This window comes from Convolutriloba macropyga, chromosome 11 (genome assembly GCF_964194025.1).
Source record: "Convolutriloba macropyga chromosome 11, txConMacr16.3, whole genome shotgun sequence".
Classification (NCBI taxonomy): domain Eukaryota; kingdom Metazoa; phylum Xenacoelomorpha; order Acoela; family Convolutidae; genus Convolutriloba; species Convolutriloba macropyga.
In genome coordinates, this window is record NC_134478.1 from 54,975,797 (window position 1) to 54,998,767 (window position 22,971).

The 22,971-nt window shown below is 34.2% G+C and overlaps 1 protein-coding gene across 1 annotated transcript; it reads left to right on the forward strand.

Annotated features, from left to right (window-relative positions):
* The first annotated feature begins 191 nt into the window (after positions 1–191).
* On the forward strand, positions 192–9,225 carry LOC142349360 (actin-related protein 3-A-like). Its single transcript, XM_075400843.1, has 7 exons — positions 192–610; positions 2,779–2,897; positions 3,514–3,700; positions 6,115–6,355; positions 6,632–6,835; positions 7,117–7,273; positions 8,357–9,225. Exons 1-7 carry the CDS (start codon positions 415–417, stop codon positions 8,522–8,524), a joined length of 1,272 nt encoding a protein of 423 aa, XP_075256958.1. The 5' UTR covers positions 192–414; the 3' UTR covers positions 8,525–9,225.
* Positions 9,226–22,971: the final 13,746 nt, after the last annotated feature.

A 22,971-nucleotide genomic window follows, 5' to 3' on the forward strand; every position in this document is an offset into this window, starting at 1 on the left:
ATTTCGGTCTTTGTTTTCAAATTTTGTGATCAAATTTGATTAACGATCGACTGTCCGAATTTTGCTTCTCGACCGACTGTCTTTGATCTATTGTCCAAGCACCAGAAAGAATAGCTATGCATAGTCGATTTAATATTTTGACCGTTGTTTGTGGTTGTTTGCAGCCTTTAACCAGTTTGGTTTGTTTTGATTTCAGATCAGTTTTGGGTCTGGTCTAATTTGATGTTGTTTCAAATTGAGTAACGTTGGTCATTGTACGTCTTATTGCCAGGACTTCGGACATCCCCACTCAACGAGGGAATATCACCCTCCTTTCGATTCAATCAGTGAATGAAAATTAATCGATTACTTGGATGAAAATAGTTCTGAGTTAACTAGTTATTGATAATTGATTTTACCAAGTGATTACTCAAAATGCCTTCACTTACCTCCTTACCAACGTGTGTTGTGGATTGTGGAACTGGGTTTACGAAATTGGGTTTCTCGGGTAACAAGACCCCACAGAATATTATTCCGACTGCTATCGGAATCAAGGAGACGGCTGGATTGGGCGAGGCTTCCAGAGGAATTTTGGGAAGGAATGTGTTGAGTGATCTTGACTTTGTTATTGGTTAGTTTAATAATAGCCCCACTCATCTTCTCGGCTCCATTATCCGCCCCTATATCGGCCCCCTGTATCCTCTCATAGGAAACAGGACTATGTCTAACAACAAAATGAAATCGAAATAGTGCCAACTTTAAAATAGGGCCAACAGTTTATCACCAAAAGTCACATTTTAAAAATGCCACTATATTTGTTTCATTTTTTCAATTTAATTTTCAATAGTCGATAATAACCTGAAGTGGCGCAATTTTATTTGAGCCTCTTAATGAACTTGTCGCAACCGTAAGCTAAACGCCACTCCCACCCTCTTCCCCCGCCCACGAGACCCCTCCCCTTAGGTTTGACTGTTAGTTTTTCATTTGTAAATTATGCCAGGTGAGGGCTGGATGTAGTCAATTATCTCACTGGCAGTTTTCTTAAGTGCAGTTATCGGCTAACATATTTGGTAATGTCGTTTTCGGGTATTGGGTCGCTTGTCTTTACACCATATCAACTAATAAGTAGCCAATGAGCACGGTAATAAGTATCTCCTCTCGCTATGTACAAAACGTCCAACTAAAACTACACAGATTTCACTGCGTTTTTGAGATGAAATTAGAGGACGGCATTAAGTGTTTTATAACCGCAAAGCTGTAAGCTAATCTGATCGTAGCCATTCTGAGGTTGTCGTGGTTTTTAGTAGCTGCCAGCCGATAACATACGCATCTACATCCTCTATTGTAACCATTTTTAATTGCTCTCGAATGAAGTTAGAAGCATTTGTTGAAAACATGTGTCTTTATGTTTAACGCCATTGATTTTCTGAAGTGTATGTGGTCTAAAATTCTAAAGCTGCCAACGTAATTTATACTACATAGTTGAAAAGAATCAATTTTTTAAAGAATTATTTTTCAGAAGACAAAAAAATCAAATAATTAGTTGGTCGGTTGTAATATTTCATCATTTGCAATTTTATTACTAGAGAGTTTTACTGAGCTTAAAAAGAAAAAGGTTTGTAGCAAAAGACCTTGTTATTAGTACAAATGTCATTCAGAAAAGTCAGGTATCTGTTGCTATCTACATCTACTGACCAGAAAATATATTTCTCGGCTGTTTCTGCGATGTGCTTGCTATGTTAGAAGGTCGTATATTGTGCAAAATTTTCGAGACCACACGTGCGTCTTGTTTTTTTGTTAGCAAAGTCTCAGTTTTAAATATAAATTACTCCTATTTTTTCATTTTTTGGAGACAAAATTTTGATGTATTTTATGCCGCTGTATAAAAGCCCGTGTATACTTCTGAATATTCGGTTACTATCATGTCTTTTTTATAGTGATGGAGAAATGAGTTCACGGAGCCCTGATGCTCGCGAAAATGAGTCGTAATTAATTGCTCTCAAAGTTTATAGCAATTATATTCTGTGGTCTTTTCAATGCAATTTTTTGCGTGACCGATTTTTGTCTGTCTCTTTCAACTTTTTGTCCTTGAGAACGAGATAAATAGGTACCGCCCGGTTGGCATTAAGTTTTCGAGCCTCTCTTCCTACTAGACTCTAAGTATGCTTTTATTCGAAATCTTTTTGGAGACATTAATTCATGGTGTGAAGGGAGTTTGACCCCCTCCCCCACTAGCAATCCCAACCCCCTGCATATCAGTGCACCTGTAACCCAGCGCGCTCGACCTTCCACGGGCTTCCCCACGCTCCTTCAATTAAGCTGAAGCTGGTCTCCCTAAACCCCAACTAGCAACTGATGAAGACAACCGCTCGCCGGTCGTTTGAGAGACCAGAAAATTTGCACGACGTTAGTCGGATATGTTTATTAATTGCTCTCTCGGTCGAAGTTTGGAGCCGTTATTATCGTCGTGAGTGTCGTTTTTATGTTTAGTTGAATTTATGTGGTATACTTTTTGAATTTCGTATGGTTTGAATTGCTTTCTTTCTTATAATTTCAAGCAGCTTAAATCAATTGGAGAGATTTTACTGTAAAGTTATAAATAACATTTGCGCCGAAATTGGTTTCATTTTTCAATTTAATGCAGTTAATGGTCTAATGACATCCTTTGAAGCCCATTAGTCGGAACCCTGCTACAGTCGCTCCCCATCTGTGGATTGATCACACTTTGTTCTCCCTTAGTCGGGTTTTGTTTTTGTGTTGGAAAATCCAATTAATGTTTTGATTCGCTGAAATTTTTAGGTGATGACGCTCTATCAAATCCAGCATATGCAGCCAAATACCCAATCAAGCATGGAATAGTTGAGGACTGGGATCTGATGGAACGATTTCTAGAAAGAGTCATCTTCAAACATCTTCAGGTTTATTTACAATTTTTCACAGTTCTGTCATAATTTAGAATCGGTTGAAACGCTAGAGAAAATAGTAACCGCCTTTCGTGCAACTCTTTTCTCTTAAGTCTTTCAACCAGGGTCATTATTTGGTTTTAAATGAAGTTTGTTTTTATCGTTTAGCAGGTGTCGTTTTTTTCGATGTTATGGCTGACTGATTGAACGCGTTTAGTCGAAACTGATTGATTGCATTTCGGCATAGATTGGCGGTATAAAGGCGATTTTAAATGTTATAGATCGCAAATCAATAACAAGAAAATTAGTTCTTACTGCGTTTTTTGTTGTAACATTGTTCCAAAATTAAATGATTAAAAATGCTTCTTGGAACGCTTTCTTGGGACTTTGAAGTGATTTGAAGTTAATATCTATGGGTCAAAATATTTATACTTATGGAACGGAAAGTTTCATCTCTACTAATCTCTGATATAAATTGTTTTTAAGTAGAATGGACAATTGTTTGCAACTTCATGTCATGAATTATAAATTAGTTCAATTATATTATAAGTTATAAATTATATATGTTATAAATGATGTGTCATAATATTAAATCTACTCGACTTGACAATGATTTTGACTTTTGTTCCAGGTAGATCCAGCTGACCACACTTTTCTGTTGACTGAGCCACCTCTGAACACTCCAGAGAACAGAGAATTCACAGCAGAGATCATGTTCGAGTCATTCAATGTCCCAGCACTATACATTGCTGTACAGGCTGTGTTGGCCTTGGCCGCCTCCTGGCTCCATAGACCAGACAACGAGCGAGTACTAACTGGTTAGTTGAGTTACGTTTTTAATTGCTCTCGAACGAAGATTGAAGCAATTATTGTAAATGTGTCTTTTTTATTAATAGCCGCACAGCGGTAGCTGTGGCTATTATTGGCCTTTTCTTGGTTTTTACGACTCGAAGAGGAGCATTGGTTTTCTTATGTTTTTTTTTACCTGAAGTACTATTTGTTCAGGGGGCGTTTTGACCTTAAAGCAAAAGTGAGTAAGATTGCCATGTGAACTAACTTTTTCCGAGCGAGAAAAGTTGTCTATTCATGCGCTGCATTCAGTGAATGCCTTTTTGACGTTGAAAAGAGTTTTTGAGAGATTGGCGCATATAAATGACAGTTTTTAGCCGTGTTTTCGTCCATTTGGCCCAAATTTTTTATTGTAACTTGGTTTTTTGTTAGAAAAAAATTGATCGATGCCGCATGAGTATGCAACCATCTGAAATTGATACCACAATGTTTCTGAGAGCTTAATAATGCATTCCTATTGTAAAATTGGCCCATATTTTTCATTTTCTTTTAATTTCTTCCTTTTGGCTCTTTGAGTGGACTTTTTTTAAAAATCAAATTAGTAGATGTATCAACGTATTTCTGATATTTCCTGTTTTGGATGCCTTTTTTTACGTGAGGTGCTTTTGTTTTTATAAAATTGTACACATACTAATGCGATAATGACGGTTTTTGTCAAATTTTACTAAGTTTTTTGTTTCTACGTTAGTTTTTTTATCATGAAAAGTCTTTTCGTCAACCATCGGTGTTTTTGCTTTCCTATTGATGCTAATTGAATTGGTTTCGGCGATAACTATTTAAAATTCAGTGAAAATTTTTACCATATTTTGAACATTTTTTTTCATTGTTTTACTGTTTCGCAATTGAGCTGTTTTCACTTTGAGACAGGAAGATAGCTATGTATTGTTCTTAACCCTTGATTGCTTAATAAAAAATCCATATTTTACCTCCATTTTTTATTTCGATTTTTAATTAGTTTGCAATATAGTTTCTTGGATTTTTCAGAAATTGCGAAATCTTTTTTACAATGTAATTAGTCTCTAAATTGTAGCATGTTTGTTGTTAACATTCTCCTAAGACCTATAAATTTTCGCCCTGGCTTTGTTAAATTGAAAATATCGATTTGAACTAATAATTGTTGTTTTTTTCCTTTGAATTTATTTTGTTCGCAATTGATTTTATTTATTATCATATGGCACTGAGGTTTTGACAGCTTCATTTTTACAAATTTGGCACAGCACTCTTTGGCGGCGAATAAACTGAGGTCATGGTTTTATACGAAATTTTGCGTTTGAATATTGTTCTGTCTCTGTAGTCTTTTTCATTATTAATTCTGATTTGATTAATTCTTGGTTTTTGTTTAGTATTAACGCGTTCTTTGTAATTTGAAGCGACAACTAATGTTTATAGTTAAAGCGACAAAGTTCATTTAGTTACCGATTGATTACTGTTTTTATATTGCAAAATAGTGTTTCGATTGAGAGAACTTACGGAAATTGATAAATGTTGTAACAATTTCTCGCAGTATTCAAATATTTCTTCCAGAATTTAGTTTTGGGAGTCTAACATGGCTTGACTTTTGCTGCTCGTGTGCTTTAATGTTTTCAATTGCATACAAAAAATTTGGCCTGTTTTGTATTTAGGTGTACTGTAATTTTTTAGTTCAGTTGGTTTTATGGGCTATCTTTATTTTTTACTGATTTTTTTCTTGTTTTAGTATTCACTTTAGTAGGAAACAGTTGATTTCAAAAGGTAATTCTTTGACGAAGAGGACTCTTCGAGTTGTTTCCGGATTTCTTCCGGCTTTGCTTTTTATTTCTTGCAAGATTTTTGTTACAACCATATGACTTCACAACCACTTTAAATAGACTTTTTGTTCATTTGTTCATGCAATTTCAACTAAATTTTGTGCGTGAGGTCATTTTTCAATCAGGAGCGAGTTTTTTTGTTCATCCACGTGATGAAGTTATTGGTCACTGTTTCTTATACTATCTTTTTGAGACTGCACATCTCCAGCTATGTTGAAAATGTTTGCGTGACGGTTTTCTAGACCATTCTTTCGATTTCACTTCTCCAGTTAGTTTTGCAAGCTTGACGTCTTGATTTTTGCGTGACCTAAATTGCTCTTATTCAGAAATTAAGCCTGTTGCTAAAACAAAACCGATTTTAAGAACAGCAATCACAAGACCGTGAAAGCTGAATGTTTAATGCTTGCGTCGTTTACTCCGGAAGTGGCGGGTTCGTACACCTCCATGGTTGGAGTTTTTTGCATCCATAAAAAATTATCTAGTCTAAAGCCCTCTCTGATTTAAAGTGCCCGGTCTGTCGTTCGTGCGCAATTTGTTCCACGTTAGTCGGTTTGTTCGGTTTATATTTGTCGATTACAATCGTGCGTGTTGTGCAGGAACTGTGATAGACAGCGGAGATGGAGTGACACACGTAATCCCAGTTGCAGACGGGTACGTGATCGGATCCCTGATTAAACACATTCCGATTGCGGGCAAGGACATCACCCAGTTCATCCAGAACCTCATCACAGAGAGGGGAGGGGAGGGAATCCCACCTGAGATGAAGAGAGAGGTCGCCACTACAATCAAGGAGAAGTACTGCTATGTGTGCTCAGACATCGTCAAGGAATTCAACAAGTGAGATTAATCACTTTCAAATTGATGTTCTTGATACTGAAATGACCAAAAAATCCCAAATACTTTCCTTTCCTTCCTCAAACCATACGTGCTTATTGGGCGCGTAATTTGTTTAGGCCCGCAAAGCAGTGTAATAATTTTTTCCTTAGTAGACATATGGTATAGAAACACAATAATGGGGGCTAATAAACAGAACTGAAAGGGAGGGAGGGGGATGGATATGATCTCAGTAAGGCGCGTTACTGTTGAACTGTTCATGGACTGTGTAATTAACAGGTTCGACAGTGACCCCGCGAAGAGCTTCAAAGTGCACGAGGGCGTGAACCCTGTGAACAAGCAGGGCTTCAAAGTGGATGTGGGCTACGAGAGGTTCCTGGGCCCAGAGATCTTCTTCCACCCTGAATTCGCGAATGCAGACTACACTACTAGCATTAGTGAAGTAGTAGACAAAGTCATCCAAAGTGCACCCATCGATAGCAGGTACTTTGGTCATCCCCTGTCATTATAGCCCAAACCCTATAACACCCATTATATCCTTAGCTTAGTGGCTAACGGTTGGTCCCCATCTTACCCTATGCTTGAAGCACGCATAGATATGATGTCAGCGTATTAGCCTGTTTGCCTGTGATGTCAGCGTTTTGCCTATTTGACAAGCCCTCATTTTCTCTCAACTCATGGAACTACGAATGCGACAACAAGGATTTTAATAATAGTTAATATGACAAACAAACTTGTGTAATTGTGATGTGTTGTGTGTTTAGACGTGGTCTGTACAAGAACATAGTGTTGTCCGGAGGCAGTACCATGTTCAACTACTTCGGTCGTAGACTGGAGAGAGATGTGAAGAAGATGAACGAGAAGAGATACGAAGAAACCCTCAAACTATCCACCGGAGACTTCAAACCAACTCCCGTTGAGGTAAAAATTTACATTCATTCATCCATGTCATAACATAAATCGAATCTATTATCCCCCCCCCCCCCCAGTGTTTTAATGACCCCAGCACTCGCAGTCGGGAGGTGGGTAGTAATACGCCGCCTCTAAAAGTTATATGCCGACTATAATAGAATGGATAAATCTCCGGGGTGAACACAGAGGGGGTTAAACGATAGAGGGGTGAATAAATCGGGGTGGAGAAGCGGGACCCCATCTCCGAGGAACTGTTTTTTTACCCCTGTGAACAAATTTTCTCTTCATATTCGTCTTCATAATTGTCTGCAATATATTTTGAGTGTAGAAACTTCAATATTAGGTGGTCAAATATGAGGTCTGTTGCTATTAAATTTAACGACTAGACGTGCACAATTTTTGTTCATTTATTGGTCTTCATATTTTAAGTGTCATTTAAGCATGCAACTTTGATACCGTTCTGTATTCCAGAAAATGAAGTGTTAAACATTGTTTCCTCTGTTATCCTCTAGCTTTAATTTGAAGGCCAATAAAGTCATGGCATACTGGTTTTCTGATGACAAATTAGTTTTTTCCACGTTGGTTAGTGATCACTAAAAGTTCTCTTTCAGATATCTAATTACAGACGCTTTTTGAAACATTAGCATGTTCGAGACTGCTAAAATAAAAAATCCACCGGCAATTGAGAATATTATACTGAACCGAAACAGTTCATAATGCAGCTGTCAATTTATATTCAACTATTATGGAGATTTTTTAATTACTCTCGAACGAAATTTGAAGCAATAATTGCAAACGTGTCTTTTTTTTGCAAAATTTTTGTCTGACCGTTTTGATTGTTCGAGTTACTTTTACGCCCTTGACTGGCGGATTTAGTTACTAATTTAGTTGTAACTGAGTTCAGTTACCCCCACCCTCCGACTGAAGCAGGCTGCAATAGATTCGTGCTCCCACTAGCCATTCGAGAGCAATTCTACCGACGTTAGCTGATTGTTTTTCCATAGAAATTATTTTCTATGAATTATTTTCTATTATTTTCTTAAAGATTAAGGAAAATTTTTAAGTCTTCTAGAAATTCTTGTCCTGTTCTAGGTCCAAGTGATCTCCCACTCGATGCAGAGATACGCGGTTTGGTTCGGAGGATCGATGGTCGCCTCAATGCCAGACTTCCCCTCAGTATGCAAGACTAAGGCAGAATACTTCGAATACGGACCCAGCATCTGTCGACACATCAACCCAATGTTCGGACAGATGACTTAAAGCAAAACAATCTACAGAAACGATCATTCAAATACCAAAAAGGAACTAACTGGGATGTTTATGACCTCTCAATCATCGTCACTGGTACTCAATTGGATTCTGAGATCAAGAGTCAAATTTTTTAAAGGTTTCTAGTCGAATTGGACTCGCATATAATAAGTATTAACCAACGTGAACAAATGAACTTCCCCTGTGGCCCTCAAAAACGGAAGATTTAACAACACAAAACAAGTCAATCGATAACGAGAAACCTCCCTAATCATTGAAATTCAACAGATTTCGTCCAATTAAAACGACACAACCTAATTGTGATCATTGAACAGCTCTCATGATGTGCAAAGGTCCTAACTGAATTAACTAAGTTATTCTCATGCACTAAATTTGATTTGAAATATGGTACCTTGCTTTCTCTTCTTTGACCATTTGGAAAAGCTTACCAAACAGACACAGTCTTAGAATTGTTGATCGTGAGAGTACTTAATGAATTAACTAATTAATATATCTCTATGCTAAAATTGTACAAATCTATTGTGAATTAGTTCTTTGCTTGTCAGGTGCTGTTGATATTTTTGTTTTCTCTCTTTCTTTTGATACTCACAACCACGGCACCCTCATGTGAAATTATGTAGAACAAATTTATGTCAATGCTTGGCCTATTTTCTGTGATTTTCTATTTTTGAAATTCATTGTTAATTACATTTTATCATTTTGAAAAAGCTATTAGGGGGATTTGTGTTCCAATCGTATTTTTTTGTGGGTGGGGGGAATTGGGAATTTTCTGCCGGCCTGAATTTTTATAAGCCAACTTCGGACAAAGACATTGAAGTAAAGTTCTCGTGATTTTAGTGAACCGGATCAATTTCTGCATTAATAGCCGTAAAAGATGGCTAACCTGTTAAATGCCAAAATTTCTGTCAATCAATTGGACGCTGTTTTATGGCTTTGCTACTCCGAGCAGATCAGTATGTTTCTTGATTTTAATAGATGAAAAGCTGAGCGTAGCTATATAGTGCCGCTGTTGGCTGTTTACAATTCAAAACATATCCGAAAGATTCCGGTATCTGTTCGAAGTAAAACTGAATTTAGGCGGTAGCGAACTACTTGCCGCACTAACCTCATTATACCATTCAATTTGAAACAAAGGAGGTGACGTAATGAGAAAAACAAATTTTTTTCAATTCACAATTTGAAACTCCAAATTGATTAAAATTGAAAAATTGGGTGATACATTAGCTTGAATGAGTACAAGTATTGTAACTTCTGTGAAACTGACAATTCTGTAACAATTGCGAAGGCCAAATAACAATTCCCAACAGACATGAAGTTCTTCTTGTATCAGTGTTTACCCTGACGACAGCGACGCACTAAGTAATAGTCAAAACCAAGGCATCAGGAATTCCAATATAATGTTTCAAAAACCAATTAGCACAGAGCAAAAAAAGAATGCTTAAAAAGTCATTCGTTTAGGTGTTTTTAAATGGGGGCACCGAGCCGTCTTGAAAAATGTTAAGAAACTTGAAAAAAATTAAGAAATTGATCAAAAAATTTTATCTGAATGCACGCAAACAGAAGACTTAGACGGAAAGTCTCAGCGCAGGAAACATTCAAACATTTTACATAATTTAGCCATTTTTATTTTTAAAATGGCAGTAATTTGATACTAATCAAACCAAAGTTAACTTGATTTAAAATAAAATTCCGATAGAATCAAAAACCGCTATAGAAAGCGTCCAAAACGGCGAAATCTTTTATTTTAATCTAAACGTCTAACGTATGATTAAAACAGACCAAAATGCTCTTTAACCTTCTACCATTTTTTAAGCTTACATTGAGCTTACAAGAGCCCTCGGCCCGAAAAAATTTTAAGTTGAAAAAAAACACGATTGAAAAATAATCCCTCACTTCGTGGAATTTCTGAACAACTACTTTATTTATTTTCTTTCCAAAACTTGAATGGACAAATTCAATAATCTTTTCTCTTTGGTGTTGATTTTTGTCCGACAACTAGAGACAATCAAAATTTTGTCACGTGCAGCTTGTTCACTTTGTGCTTCAGAACCATCTGATCAACTACAACATCAGAAGACCCTCTTCGCGTCGTAAAAGTTTCAATTCTATTGGGTCAAGGTCCTTGCAAATCTCAGTAGATTAGGAGAGTGGTTTTCTATTGAACATTTTTGGACTGTATTTGGAACAAGTTGTTACTGTGCATGCTGCAAGTGAAAAAAAATGTATTCACTTCAAAAGTTTGAAAGTAATGTTAGTAATTAAGAAAAGTTTCTTACTACGTGAGTAGACTTTTCCGTTCACGTGCTGCATTTTTAAGACTCTTAATTAATTTTATCTGTAATATATTTTTAATTTTGTGCATTTTATAAGAAATATTTGCAATTAGTCGTGCTCGCGTTCTGATTGAATTTTTGATTTGACTCGTATTATTTTCAAATTGTCTTTCAATTCAATCTTTGACAGCTGCACGACTAACTTTAGGGACTTGCGTTTGATTTTTTTAATGCGCTATCCATTTTTTATCGAAACAATTCTCTTGCAGAAAAAAAACATGGGTTTTGCAAACAAGAAGGGACAGATGACTGCTCGATGGACCAGTTTTTGCTTGAATAAATATATAGTTCTGATACTTCAACTGACTTGTTTTCCTTTTTTTCAGCATTTCTTAATGTGTGATGCATTTTAGATGTGACTTCGCTACCCGAAGAGAATTGTTGGTATAACTTAGAGTTTTTGAAAGTTTTCTTTGTTCTTTGTTTAGTTTTTCTCTTCAGTTTTCTCGGTACTTAATAATTGTTTGACCTTCAAGTTGTGCATCCTTTTTGTAAACGACATATATCCTATTTCCATGAAAAGGGGTTCAAAAATGATGGCAAGTTTTGTTTTTCCTTCAATTCATGCTTTCTCTTCCGCAAAATAAATAGTATAATGTAGTAAATACTTTTTAGGTACTTAATAGGCAGTAACTCAAATCAAACTTCGCCACGAGTCGATGCCATTTTCCTCCGGCTGTTTTGATGATTTTGAAGTGAACTGGAGTCGCTATTTTGATCATGCTGAAGCAGGAAGAAGAATTGCGAAAGAGCAAATTGTTTTGTTGTTAATCTGAATTTTTTAAATAAATTTAAATTAGAGCGGGAAATCAGTGTATCTAGAAAAAATTCATTTCAGTGTATTTAAAAGATTGCCAAATTACATTCTCAAGCATTGTGAAGTCAATTTTGTTAACTTATCAATGAAAATTTTTTGAAATGTAAATAAGGTCGTGCCCTACTATGTTGTTACGATAAAAAGGAATGGACTTCCGACCGAGTGCTGTATCCGCATGAAAAGTTTCGTTTTGCTCGCAATTTTGGTACTAGAAGTATTTATCTCCAAATATTTCCCAACATGTTTGTTTTTTTCCTTTTGTGCTGTACATTTCTTTTTGGCTGTTGGGGGAAAGGGTCTTTATGTTGGTTGGCCGTGTTTGAGCATGAGCTTTGATTTTGAAGCTATCTTTTTAAGGAGTTCTCAAGGAATTTATTTCTGCATTTTTTTAACTTTTCCTTTTGTTCACGGCAAGTTTTTCGCAATGTAGGGATGATAACGGATATCTTGCTTGTCAAGTATTCGATTTTTTAAATTCATTTGCAGGAGTTGTACTGTTTGTTTTTAGAGACCTTTTCGCGCATTTTTCCATTTTAGTTGTCGATTAAAAATCAGATAGAAGTTTTGATGTTTAGATATTGCATTGTATATTGAGTTGCGAGAAACGAATGGCTTTCAGGCTTGAAACTTTTCATCCTTATTTTCAATTAGAGTAAGAAAACTGTTTCTAAACATTTTTTTCATCCTCATGAATGAGTGTTTTTAACCAGGTGGGCCCATTTCGCTTACTTTTCTCCACGCGCGGAATTTTCACATTGTTTTTTGTATGGATTTCTTCAGTAAAACGATAAAATTGGGAAATGTTAATTTTGCCCTAATTTATTCAATCTCAGCTCTGAGAAATTTTAGCTGTCTCTTGATACGTCATGTATAATTTATGGAATGATTTAAGTTGAGCGGAGCTAACTGATTTGTTAATCTAGACATCATTTTTAAAATTCTGCTGCATTTATTTTTTTTGTCACTTTATCTCTTTGATGGTTGAAAGATATCCACGTTTCATGCTGAAAAACTTCATGAGTAGAAATTCTTATATTAGTTACGTCAGTCAATGGTATCATAACCAATTGTTTTTTAAAAGTTTTGGATTTGTCAAATTTTTATTTTCCTTCTTTTGTTACTTTGTCTCTCATTGGTTTTCCTCATAATTGGTGCAAAATTTCCAATGAGACTTTGCATGATTGGTTATTTAAAATCTAAATTGTTTTCGTTTTTGAAAAATAGTATATAGATCAAAGAAAAGATTTTTGTCTTCTGTTTACTCAACACTATTGGTTTTAATTCAAGACGTGTCGTGATATATTTTTTATAGCTTTTTGTTTTCCTCAGGTTCATCGAAGTATCATACTTGAGTGCTCTCAAAAAATTTACGCAATATTCTAAATACTGTCAAATTCAATAGACCAAAATTATAAGAAACCCGATAAAAGCCTGGTCATTAAATCAGTCCATTGGGATTTTTATTAGAATGTGTTATCGAAGTTTATCTGAATAAATATAGGTAGTATCATTATTAATTTTATCTTCTTGCAATGTAGAGGCTGATTTCAGCGAATTTGAGACGATGTACCTTCCTGTTGCTTGGAAATGAATTCATCGTTATCGTGAAGAAGTAATCGTCAAGAGCTTCGGCAGAATTTGACAGAACTGAACTCGCGAGTCGAAACCTTCTTGCGTGATTTTTACAAGATTGTCGCAAGATCTCGCAGGATTACCTTTTTCTGCGAGAATTTTGCAAGATTGACTTTGTTGATTGTCGACTAAGGCTGCGTCGAGTACAATGACTTCTATATGTGGCGCATTTAACCGCTCTCCAGAGAGACTCAACAAAAAACTTTTTGTTCGTTTTTTCTCTTTTTGAGACGTGTCTTTATTATGGTACTTAAGAAATTAGTGGTCCGTTGTCTCCTGACTGTCATTTGCTTATTAGAAAATTATAGCTAGCTGCTGCATACTACCATATGTTTCTTGAGATAATATGGTTCACTTTGATAGTAGTAATTGAAAAACAGAACCATACTTAAGAATTTCAGTTTCGACCTGCAATTTTGTTGCTTTTTATTATGTTTTATAGTTCAGCAGATTGTTAAAGTTGTTCAGTTTTTGGTACTCTTGTGCAGGCAATCAATTGCATGCCATAGAATTTTTGCTAATTAGCAATGTCAAAGTTTACTCAATTTATTCAAACTTAGGTTGTTAACTACTGATTTTCAAAGCTTTTTAACCCAGACGCAGAAAATTAACCAACGTAAACGTTGAATAAGCAAAAAAAATTGGGTCATAAAATAAGTAAGATTAGAAGCTTAGAAAATATGTCTGCAGTTGTCTGGATTGGCGTTGACAAAAACCCAGCTTGGGGCTGATTCAGATAATGTAAAGAAATTGATGTTGAGTTGAATTTTTGTACGATCATTGTTGAATTTACTATCGTATTTTGTTGGTAACTCTGAAAAATGTTTTCACCGCATTCTGCTGGTAGCGCTGAAATTTTTTTTCACCGTATTGTGCTGGTAGCGGTGAAAAATTTTCTTTCGCCGCATTCTGCTGGAAGCGGTGAAAGAAAATTTTTCACCGCTACCAGCAGAATGCGGTTAAAAAAATATTTTCGCTACCAGCAGAATGCGGTGAAATTTTTTCAGCGCTGCCAGGATGCGGCGAAAAGAAATTCACAGCTAAAATCGCAAATGTTACAAATATTCATTACTAAATTCAACGCTAATCTTAAAATTTCACCGCTATCAATGCATTCAACGCTAATAAATGCGGGCGCTTTGCGGTGAAAACTCCCCGCTGTTCTTACGTTATTTTTTGACCAAACCTCGATCCGGGAGAGGAATTTTAATTACAGAAACCTAAACGTTAAAATTTCTTTCAGGTTTAATAAAAAAATGTTAAAGATGGATTTTCAAAATTTCGAAAATTGCAACAAACCTAATGAACTTAAAATGATTTCGGAAAACATTTTCAAAGTAATAATTCTATCTCACAGCTGTTCTTTTGATAACATGTAAATATTAATTCTGATATTATATCTCAACTACGCATGTACATTATAAGGATCTTTTCTGCTAGCGCACCCTCCCCTGTTTAGTTTGGCACCCCAATTACACATGTTTAAACGCACTGTTAAAGATGAGTAAGATTATACATAGAGATATATGAACAATATGCATTTATTAAAAGCTAGCACCGTTATAGTTTGAAACATACGTGTTTCAACCAAAATTGGTTGCATATAACGTAAACATTAATAAAAATTTCTGTATTATATCTTATTTGGTGTTATCAGCTACAAAAATGGCTCGATTTTTCAGTTTTTTAAGGAAGCTATTCTAAAAGTACTTCCAATCTACCTAGACATTCTTGTTTCAATGAAATGCAAATATTGGTCTTACAATTCGCGAAAACTTAGATTTTTTTGGGGGGTGCTAAATTAACGGCTATATAGGGCTGGGGGCGCTGCCAGAAAAGATCCCATTATAAATATGTTACTCAACTGCTGTAAGCGAAACAGCTAACACAACAGTAATAACTGCGGCTGGTTATAAATTTGTCGCACGATGTCATTTCGAAGTTTAGTCTTGATATTAACCAGTATTGGTGAAGGGTGACAAGAATTGAATGATAGTCGATCTGCTGCTCTTCAGTATTTTCGGCACTCTAATGACTAAAAAATCGAGGGAAGAAAAGTAATAGAAAAGCATTAGTTTTAGCTGGAAGACAAAATCCTTTATATTAAACAAATATGAATATAGAAATTTTTAACAATAAATACTCACTCACTGACTACAAATGAGTAGTGGATAAAACAGGGATCTCAACCAACCGTAAAATTTGGCCCTTTCTTCATACGCTAACCGCGCATGTCGAATCGGGCCAAATTTCACAGTTTGTTGAGATCCCTGTTTTATCCACTACTACAGCCACCACTATAAATACATATTACGCGCACAATTTTATGTACAAAAAATGTACATAGCCAGTATAATTTATGTATTTCATATGCTAATATCCAAAAGTTCTCAAAGCTAGTTTTAAGCCTAATTTCATATCTAATATACCAAACTATATTGAAATAAATCAGTTTAATCATCTCACAAAGTTTTTTTTCAATAGAATCGGATGGACTGAAAATAACTCAAAATTGCTTAGAATTGGATAATAAGAAACAAGTTTCTTTAAAATTTTGACTTTGACCAGGAGACGATTGATCTATGATGTTTAACTGAGTGATTCTATGTACCTGGTTACATTTTTGAGCCGAGTCTTGAGAGGTCTTGTTAAAAGGTTGACTCGCCTTTACCACGCTACGGCAGTACTGCTCGACCTTTCTTAATGGCAACTGTGGGGGAGGGTGCAACTACAGAATGATTGAACACTTTTAATTTTAATTATTAGGCTGACTGAAGTCTAATATTAAGCTGACTGAACAATATTAATATATCATTTGTAGGGATATCGATATCAATATTAATATTAATATAAAATATATTTCTGAATAATCAATCACTCATTTATCATTTATGAAAATTGTAATTCTGTCATGCACCTAGATTGTAGCTGGCTATCCTTCTGAACTTCTGCCAAAATCATTGTTAGGAACTTTTTCCATTCTGAGTAGTAGTCTGTTGAGATTAGGATCCTCGGATAGTTTTCACATGCCTGAGAGAATTTGATATAACTCTGGATGGTAGAGTAGGAATATCCTTTATCGTTCAGCAGTTGTTTCCAAGGAACATCCTTATTGTTTTCTTGATGATTTTGTTTCACTTTCCCCCATATGAATCCCGTGTCAGAAAATGTCAGTAGATATAAACGATTCAGCTTTCCTTCCATGTTTTTGACTGTGGTGAGATAAGACTCAAATTCACTAACATCGAATGAATTCCTGAGTTTATCACGAAATGATAAATATTCTGGCACATTCACTTCAAACTTGTCGAGTGTTTCCTGATGCTCGTAAATTAGTAGGTCCTTCTTGAACTTGGAGAGGAATAACTGGAAGAGTTCTGTTTTAGTTCGTTTTCCAGTCTCACTTTCAAGTTCGGCGGTGTTGTCGGGTATGCAATTGTTCTCCTTACAAAATGTAATCATTTGAGTTGTTAAATTAATCAACTCGTTTATATTTTCTTCAGATAAAGAAGTGTATGATAAAGCTCCAGTTATTAAAGTCTCGTCAAATGACGAAAATTGTTTAAAATTTTTCGCTAGTTTTTGTAGTGAAGTGAAACTCATGATGAATAGCCAAAAAGTGCCGTGGAGAATAAAGGTCCCCTCATGGAGAATTATTCTAGAACATTCTTTTTTCTAGAATATTCTGACATGATTTTTAACTTAAAATTAGTTATCCTTTCCCAAGCAATCACCTGTTTGAAAGTAAAGTAATATTTAAATCCTTCTATTAAATTGACTGATTTGTATAATTTATTAAAAATTAAATAAAAATTTTAATAAATACTCGCCTTACTAGCTAATTTTTAAGGGTATCTTATATTCGAAATTTTCACTTGTTTGATTTCATTCTGCTAGTGGTGGTGGCTTTCATTGTCAATGGTGGCGGCCATTTAAGCAGTACATGCACTTTTCATTCGATCTGCTAAGCAGTTGGGGAACCAAGGGCGGAGTCCTTTTCCACTGATGTGTAATGCGATGTTAAACCAAGATTGTTGACTTCTTGTACTATTAGTGGTTGCTAAATATAAAAGAAAGCGAACAAAAAGAGCACAGTCAAAAACATTGATATCGGTGGAAACACAGTGATTAGTGTTTTTCAGTATAACTAGTGAGACCGTGTAACAAGCACGTAAAACCAACTTGCGAAAAAACATGAACAAAAAAGGAAAACTTGAAAAAATCAAAGAAAAATTTACATTTCACTCTTAAAGAGTGATTCACGCTTATTCAGAGTGATCCCCCAGTAGAAAAGATCGCTCTTTTTCGCTCTTAAAGAGTGATTCCCTCTTTTTTTAATTTTTTTTATACTTCTTATTTCAAATTATCTATACTGTTCAATAAATTTATATTTTCTTTTACTTTTTCTATATTTATTCCGTTATTATAAGAAATGATACAAAATTATAGTATTTACATGATCAACTATCAGTATAACTGCTTGGCATGCCACGAACAGAGTTTGTTCGAAGATCCCCAGTTTGGCTAATAACTAATGGACTTACAGCTCTAGTATTAATTGTTTTCTCACCCAGATTAGTGTAAGGACCTTCGGTCTTGGTTCCCCAACTGCTTGGCTTGCCACGGACTTCGTCCGTTCCCAGATTTCTAATAAAATCCTCTAGGTAATTCTACATCTGGATGTTGTTTCTTTACATGAGCCCGTATCCCATCATAACTCACAACAGAAGCACAATATGGACAATTAACTTTAGCTTAAGTACAACTTCTACATGTATACTTACTCTCATCAAAATCAGTTAGTGGATTTACATAATAACAACTATTACAATTTCTCGATAAAACTTTATTATTTTTAGGATTTGGATCTGTGAATTTGTAAACGAGCTTCGCTCGTGGTTCACCAAACAACTCTGGTGAACAGCTTCGCCGATTTGGATCTGGATCTTGATCTGAATCTAAGTAACAGCTTTGCCGATCTAAACTAATATTTATCTGCGAAGCAGTTGGGGAACCAAGGACTTCGTCCCTTACACTGATCTGGGAATCTGCTTTATTACAATTTGTTTTTCCATATTGACAACAACTTTTTTCTTTTAATTCTTTCAAACCAATACCACTGAGTGTTTCTTCGTCACTTTCACTTCTACCAATTTTATCTACATGATGTATTGAATAATGAAAAGCTAAATTAAATGGAAGTCCACATTTATGAGGACACTCAAAACATTTTATAACCATTTACAATTAGGTAAATCTGAGAAGCAGTTACACTGATAGGTCTTCGACCATGTTTCACCATCCGCGAAGCGGTTTTGCAAATTCACCGATTAGCAATGCTACTTCGCAGATCTGTTTCTCAGCCGCTTCGCGGATCCATCTTTTCTTCATCAACACATTTAGCCATAATTCCAATTATTTCTTCAGTATAATCTTTAGATAGGATACACCTAGTTAAACATTTTTCCCCTCCGATTTGAGTATATTAGTTGTTTTACATCTATTATCTATAATCACTTCAAGTTCTAATTCCGATTTATCTTTAACAAAATCTACAATTTCATTTCTGAATTCTTCTTTATCTTTATATAGTTCACAAAAATATTCTCGTCCCTTTCTATTTGAAATCCCCTCATCATTTATATATTCATCTCGTATTTTTTTAAAAAAACTGTCCACCTTCTCCATATCCGTAAAACGGCTTCACCGATCCGTAGTTAACTAATGTATTTGTTTTTTTTAATATACCACTCGCAGCAGTTGCTACAAATGCGGCAGTTTTTGCTGTTGCATTAGGATTGGTAAGATTATATATTATAAAAGCCGGAGCTATAATTCCAAGAATGGCTGATTCTATCCTAAAACCATTTGCTTTAAGTTTTTCTTTTGTTAAAACATAATTCTGTATTTTAATATCTTTTAATTTAAGAAGTTTATTAAAATAGAATTGATAATTATCATGATCAATAGTATTTCTCTCTGTAGCATTATTCATTAATGGTTTCATATATGCTATCAGTTTATTTTTGTTTTCTCTATCTAATTCATCTTTTAAACTAAGAGCCTCTAAATCAAGGAAACCAACTCTGGAGTTATATATCATAGTTCTATTTCTATCAATAATAATAAAAGTATTATCTTTCCTATTGTATTTAATTATACCATAACGAAGTTCTGGGGCTATTCCATCTGTACAATTATAATAGCTACTATTTAATTCGCTAATTATATCATAAAACTTATGATCACATTTATATTTACTATTAAAGTTATCAAATAGATCTTTAGAATTATAACTTGTTAAATAAATAGTATCACAACTCATTCTAGATGGTTTATTTATTTGGGCTGGTTTATGACACATTACAATCATTTGAATATTGTGATGTCTTCCTTCTGTGAAATAAAAGCCTATATCCTTATTTAACTTATCACCCATATCAGCAAGAACAATTACGCTATCTTTGAAGTTAGACATATTTTTTGTTGTAATCATACTCATGTCACATTTATTAAACCCAATATAAAACTCACCAGTCTCAGGATCTATCCAATCTGTATCATCTTTACACACTATGGCAATATTTTTAGCTTGCTCTTCGTCTTGGCTTGGGTCTAGGTATAATTTTAAATATTGTCTAATGAAATATGTTTTACCCGTACCAGTTCCACCATAAACAATAGTATGTAATGGTGACTTTTCATATTCAAATCTAACTAGACTCCTATTCATAAATCCACCGAAGCTTTCTTCTAGTGTTGTATATTCACTTGGTATTGAATCATATAATATAAAACAGAATATAATTATTAAAATACATACGAAGATCGCACTACCCGTTTCCATTTTTATACTTATAAAAAATGCTTATTCTAACTTTTGAAGAGTTCAATAATAAATACAATATTGATAATGAAGCTATGAGTGATATTAGAATAAAATATATAGGCAAAGATATAAGTCTAACACCAATTGAAATAGTAATGAGAGATGAGATTCTGAATATGATCAGTGAACACAACTTCGACATTTTTGTAAATTTACATCCAACTGATGGTACACATTGGGTTTTAGTTATAAGAAGAGATGGTGGCCTCTTATTTGATAGTTTTGGTGTTGAGACCCCCCATTATTTTTAGAAGAATATGTTGATCTAGGCTCTAATGAAAAAATACAACAATATGATGAATCTTATTGTGGGGCTTATTGTTTATACATGATCTATCTTATTGATAGAGGATTTAGAATTAAAAATGCTTTGAATATTCTAGTTAATCAATGTAAATATCCAGGGATATATAATGAGTGTTTTTGTTTAAGTTGTAATGTTAATCAGGGAACCTGCTTCGCAGATGAAAATGATATTGTTAATGATCTACGAAGTAGCTTTGCTAATAATGTTATTGATAATGTTAATGATAATGATCTACGAAGTAGCTTTGCTAATAATGATAATGATAAAGATAATGATAATGTTAACGTTAATGTTATTGATAAGAATATTGATAATGATAATGTTAAGGATAATAATAATGATAATGATAATGATAATGATAATGTTAACGATAAAGACAATTATATATATCTATTTGATGAAAAACATGACGACGCATCGGTTCCCCGGATGGACGAAGTCCCATCAAAAGGGTAAACCTAACAATAATACCCCTACTAGTGACATCTCTGTAAATATAAATGAAGATCTACAATCATGGCTAAATGATGATAATATAATTACTGAAGCCGCATTCCCAGATAACTTTAGATGTATAATATCTGGTCCTAGTGAATGCGGCAAGACATTCTTATTAAAAAAACTAATTCTGGATAGAATATACTTTGATAAGCTATACATCATTGGTCCTACTGGTGATCAATATGAGGGTGTAGAGAGTAAAGCGGAGATCGAATTTATTAAAGATATAAAAGATTTACCATCTCCCGATCAACTACCCAAAGGCTTAAAGAAACTAATGATATTCGATGATGTTAAAGCTAGAGAACCGGTTATTAATGAATACTTTTGTAGAGGTAGACATAATAATTGCAATATGATATATCTTAATCAAAACCTGTTCTCTCTGGATAGACAGAGTGTGAGAGAGAACTGTAATCTATTTATTTTATTTGAACAAAGAGGTAAAGTCCTTACATCTATATATGATTTCTTTAATAATTTTGAACTTAGTTATAATGATTTCGCTAATATATGTAACAAGGTATGGAAAGAGCCTTATAATTACACTGTCATTGATATATCTAAAAATAAAAATATCAATGGTAAACTAAGAATTAATTGGGATAGGAAAATTTTGTAGTTTAGTTTAAGTTAAGTCATAAAGATAAAGACTAAACTAGATGTAAAGTAAAACTCAATACATCACCATTAAAGTCTATAGGTCTTCCATGCTCATCTTTAATATGAAACTCAATATATTCTATTCTATCTTTAGTTACATTTTGATATAAGATATTAGTTGGTATAATATTTATCAAATATCCTGGTGGTTCAGTTAGATTAAAAGTGTATAGTATGTCTGTATCTTTACCATTATCGTTAGCTCCAGATATAATATTGCAATGAATGTTAATATTACTGAAACCCATAATATCAATAATTTTCTGAGATTTATATCTACCTTTTTTATAAATTATTTTTTTAAATCCTAATAATGAGGCTAGTGAGTTTTCTATATCAAAGCTGAGTGCTCCTTGTTTTATTTCCATTAAACATTTCATCGTATTCTTATCAGGTTCTATTATAACATTACCATCAGTTTCTTCTTTTATTAATTCTGCTATATCAGTTAACTCATATGCTCCCGGTGTAATAGTTGAATATAGCAATGGGATTCCTTTATAATTATGATTAAGTATAGATGTAATGTTTGGGCTTGAGGTAGAGATAGGGTTAAGGTTAGGGTCAGAGCTAAGAGCGCGAGGGAAAGCTTCATCATCTTATATAACAGTATTAGCATATATGAATTGATTGTTCCTTCTTTTCACATTAAAAACCGAATTACAAACAAATAAGCTGATTAAACCTAATTTTGTTGTATTAAGTATAGGTTCACTAAAGTTAAACTTTTCTGTTGGTTTTATCATTCTAAAGTTAAATGTATGCTCTTCTTTAGTTTTAGTTAAAGCTTCGTGTATATTTTGTAGTTCCCTTAAGATTAAATTGTCTGTCATTTTTTATCTTATAAAATTGGTTTTTAATTTGGATACAACTTATGGTTACAATAATGATATACACAAAAGTAAGATTATAAAGTATAAACCAAATAATCTGGCAACAATTAATACGGTTAATACCAATATTAATATCATACTCAATAGAGAAGAGAATCACTTAAATATACATGATTCATATCTAGAGATAGAGTTTGTTGTATCAGATGATGCTGGTGGTGTATTTGCTAATGATGCTAATATCAGATTAGTTAGTTATGGTATGATTGCATTGTTTAGTTCAATTAAGCTTGAAACTAGTGGTTGTAGGACTATTGATTATATAGATCATTGTCATCCTAATCTATTGATGTATAAGTTATTAACTAGTATTGGCGATGAATATGATAGTGGTTTTGTTAGAAATCAGGGCAATAGCGATAGTCAACTTAAAGGTGACCATATTGCGCTGCACAACGAGGAC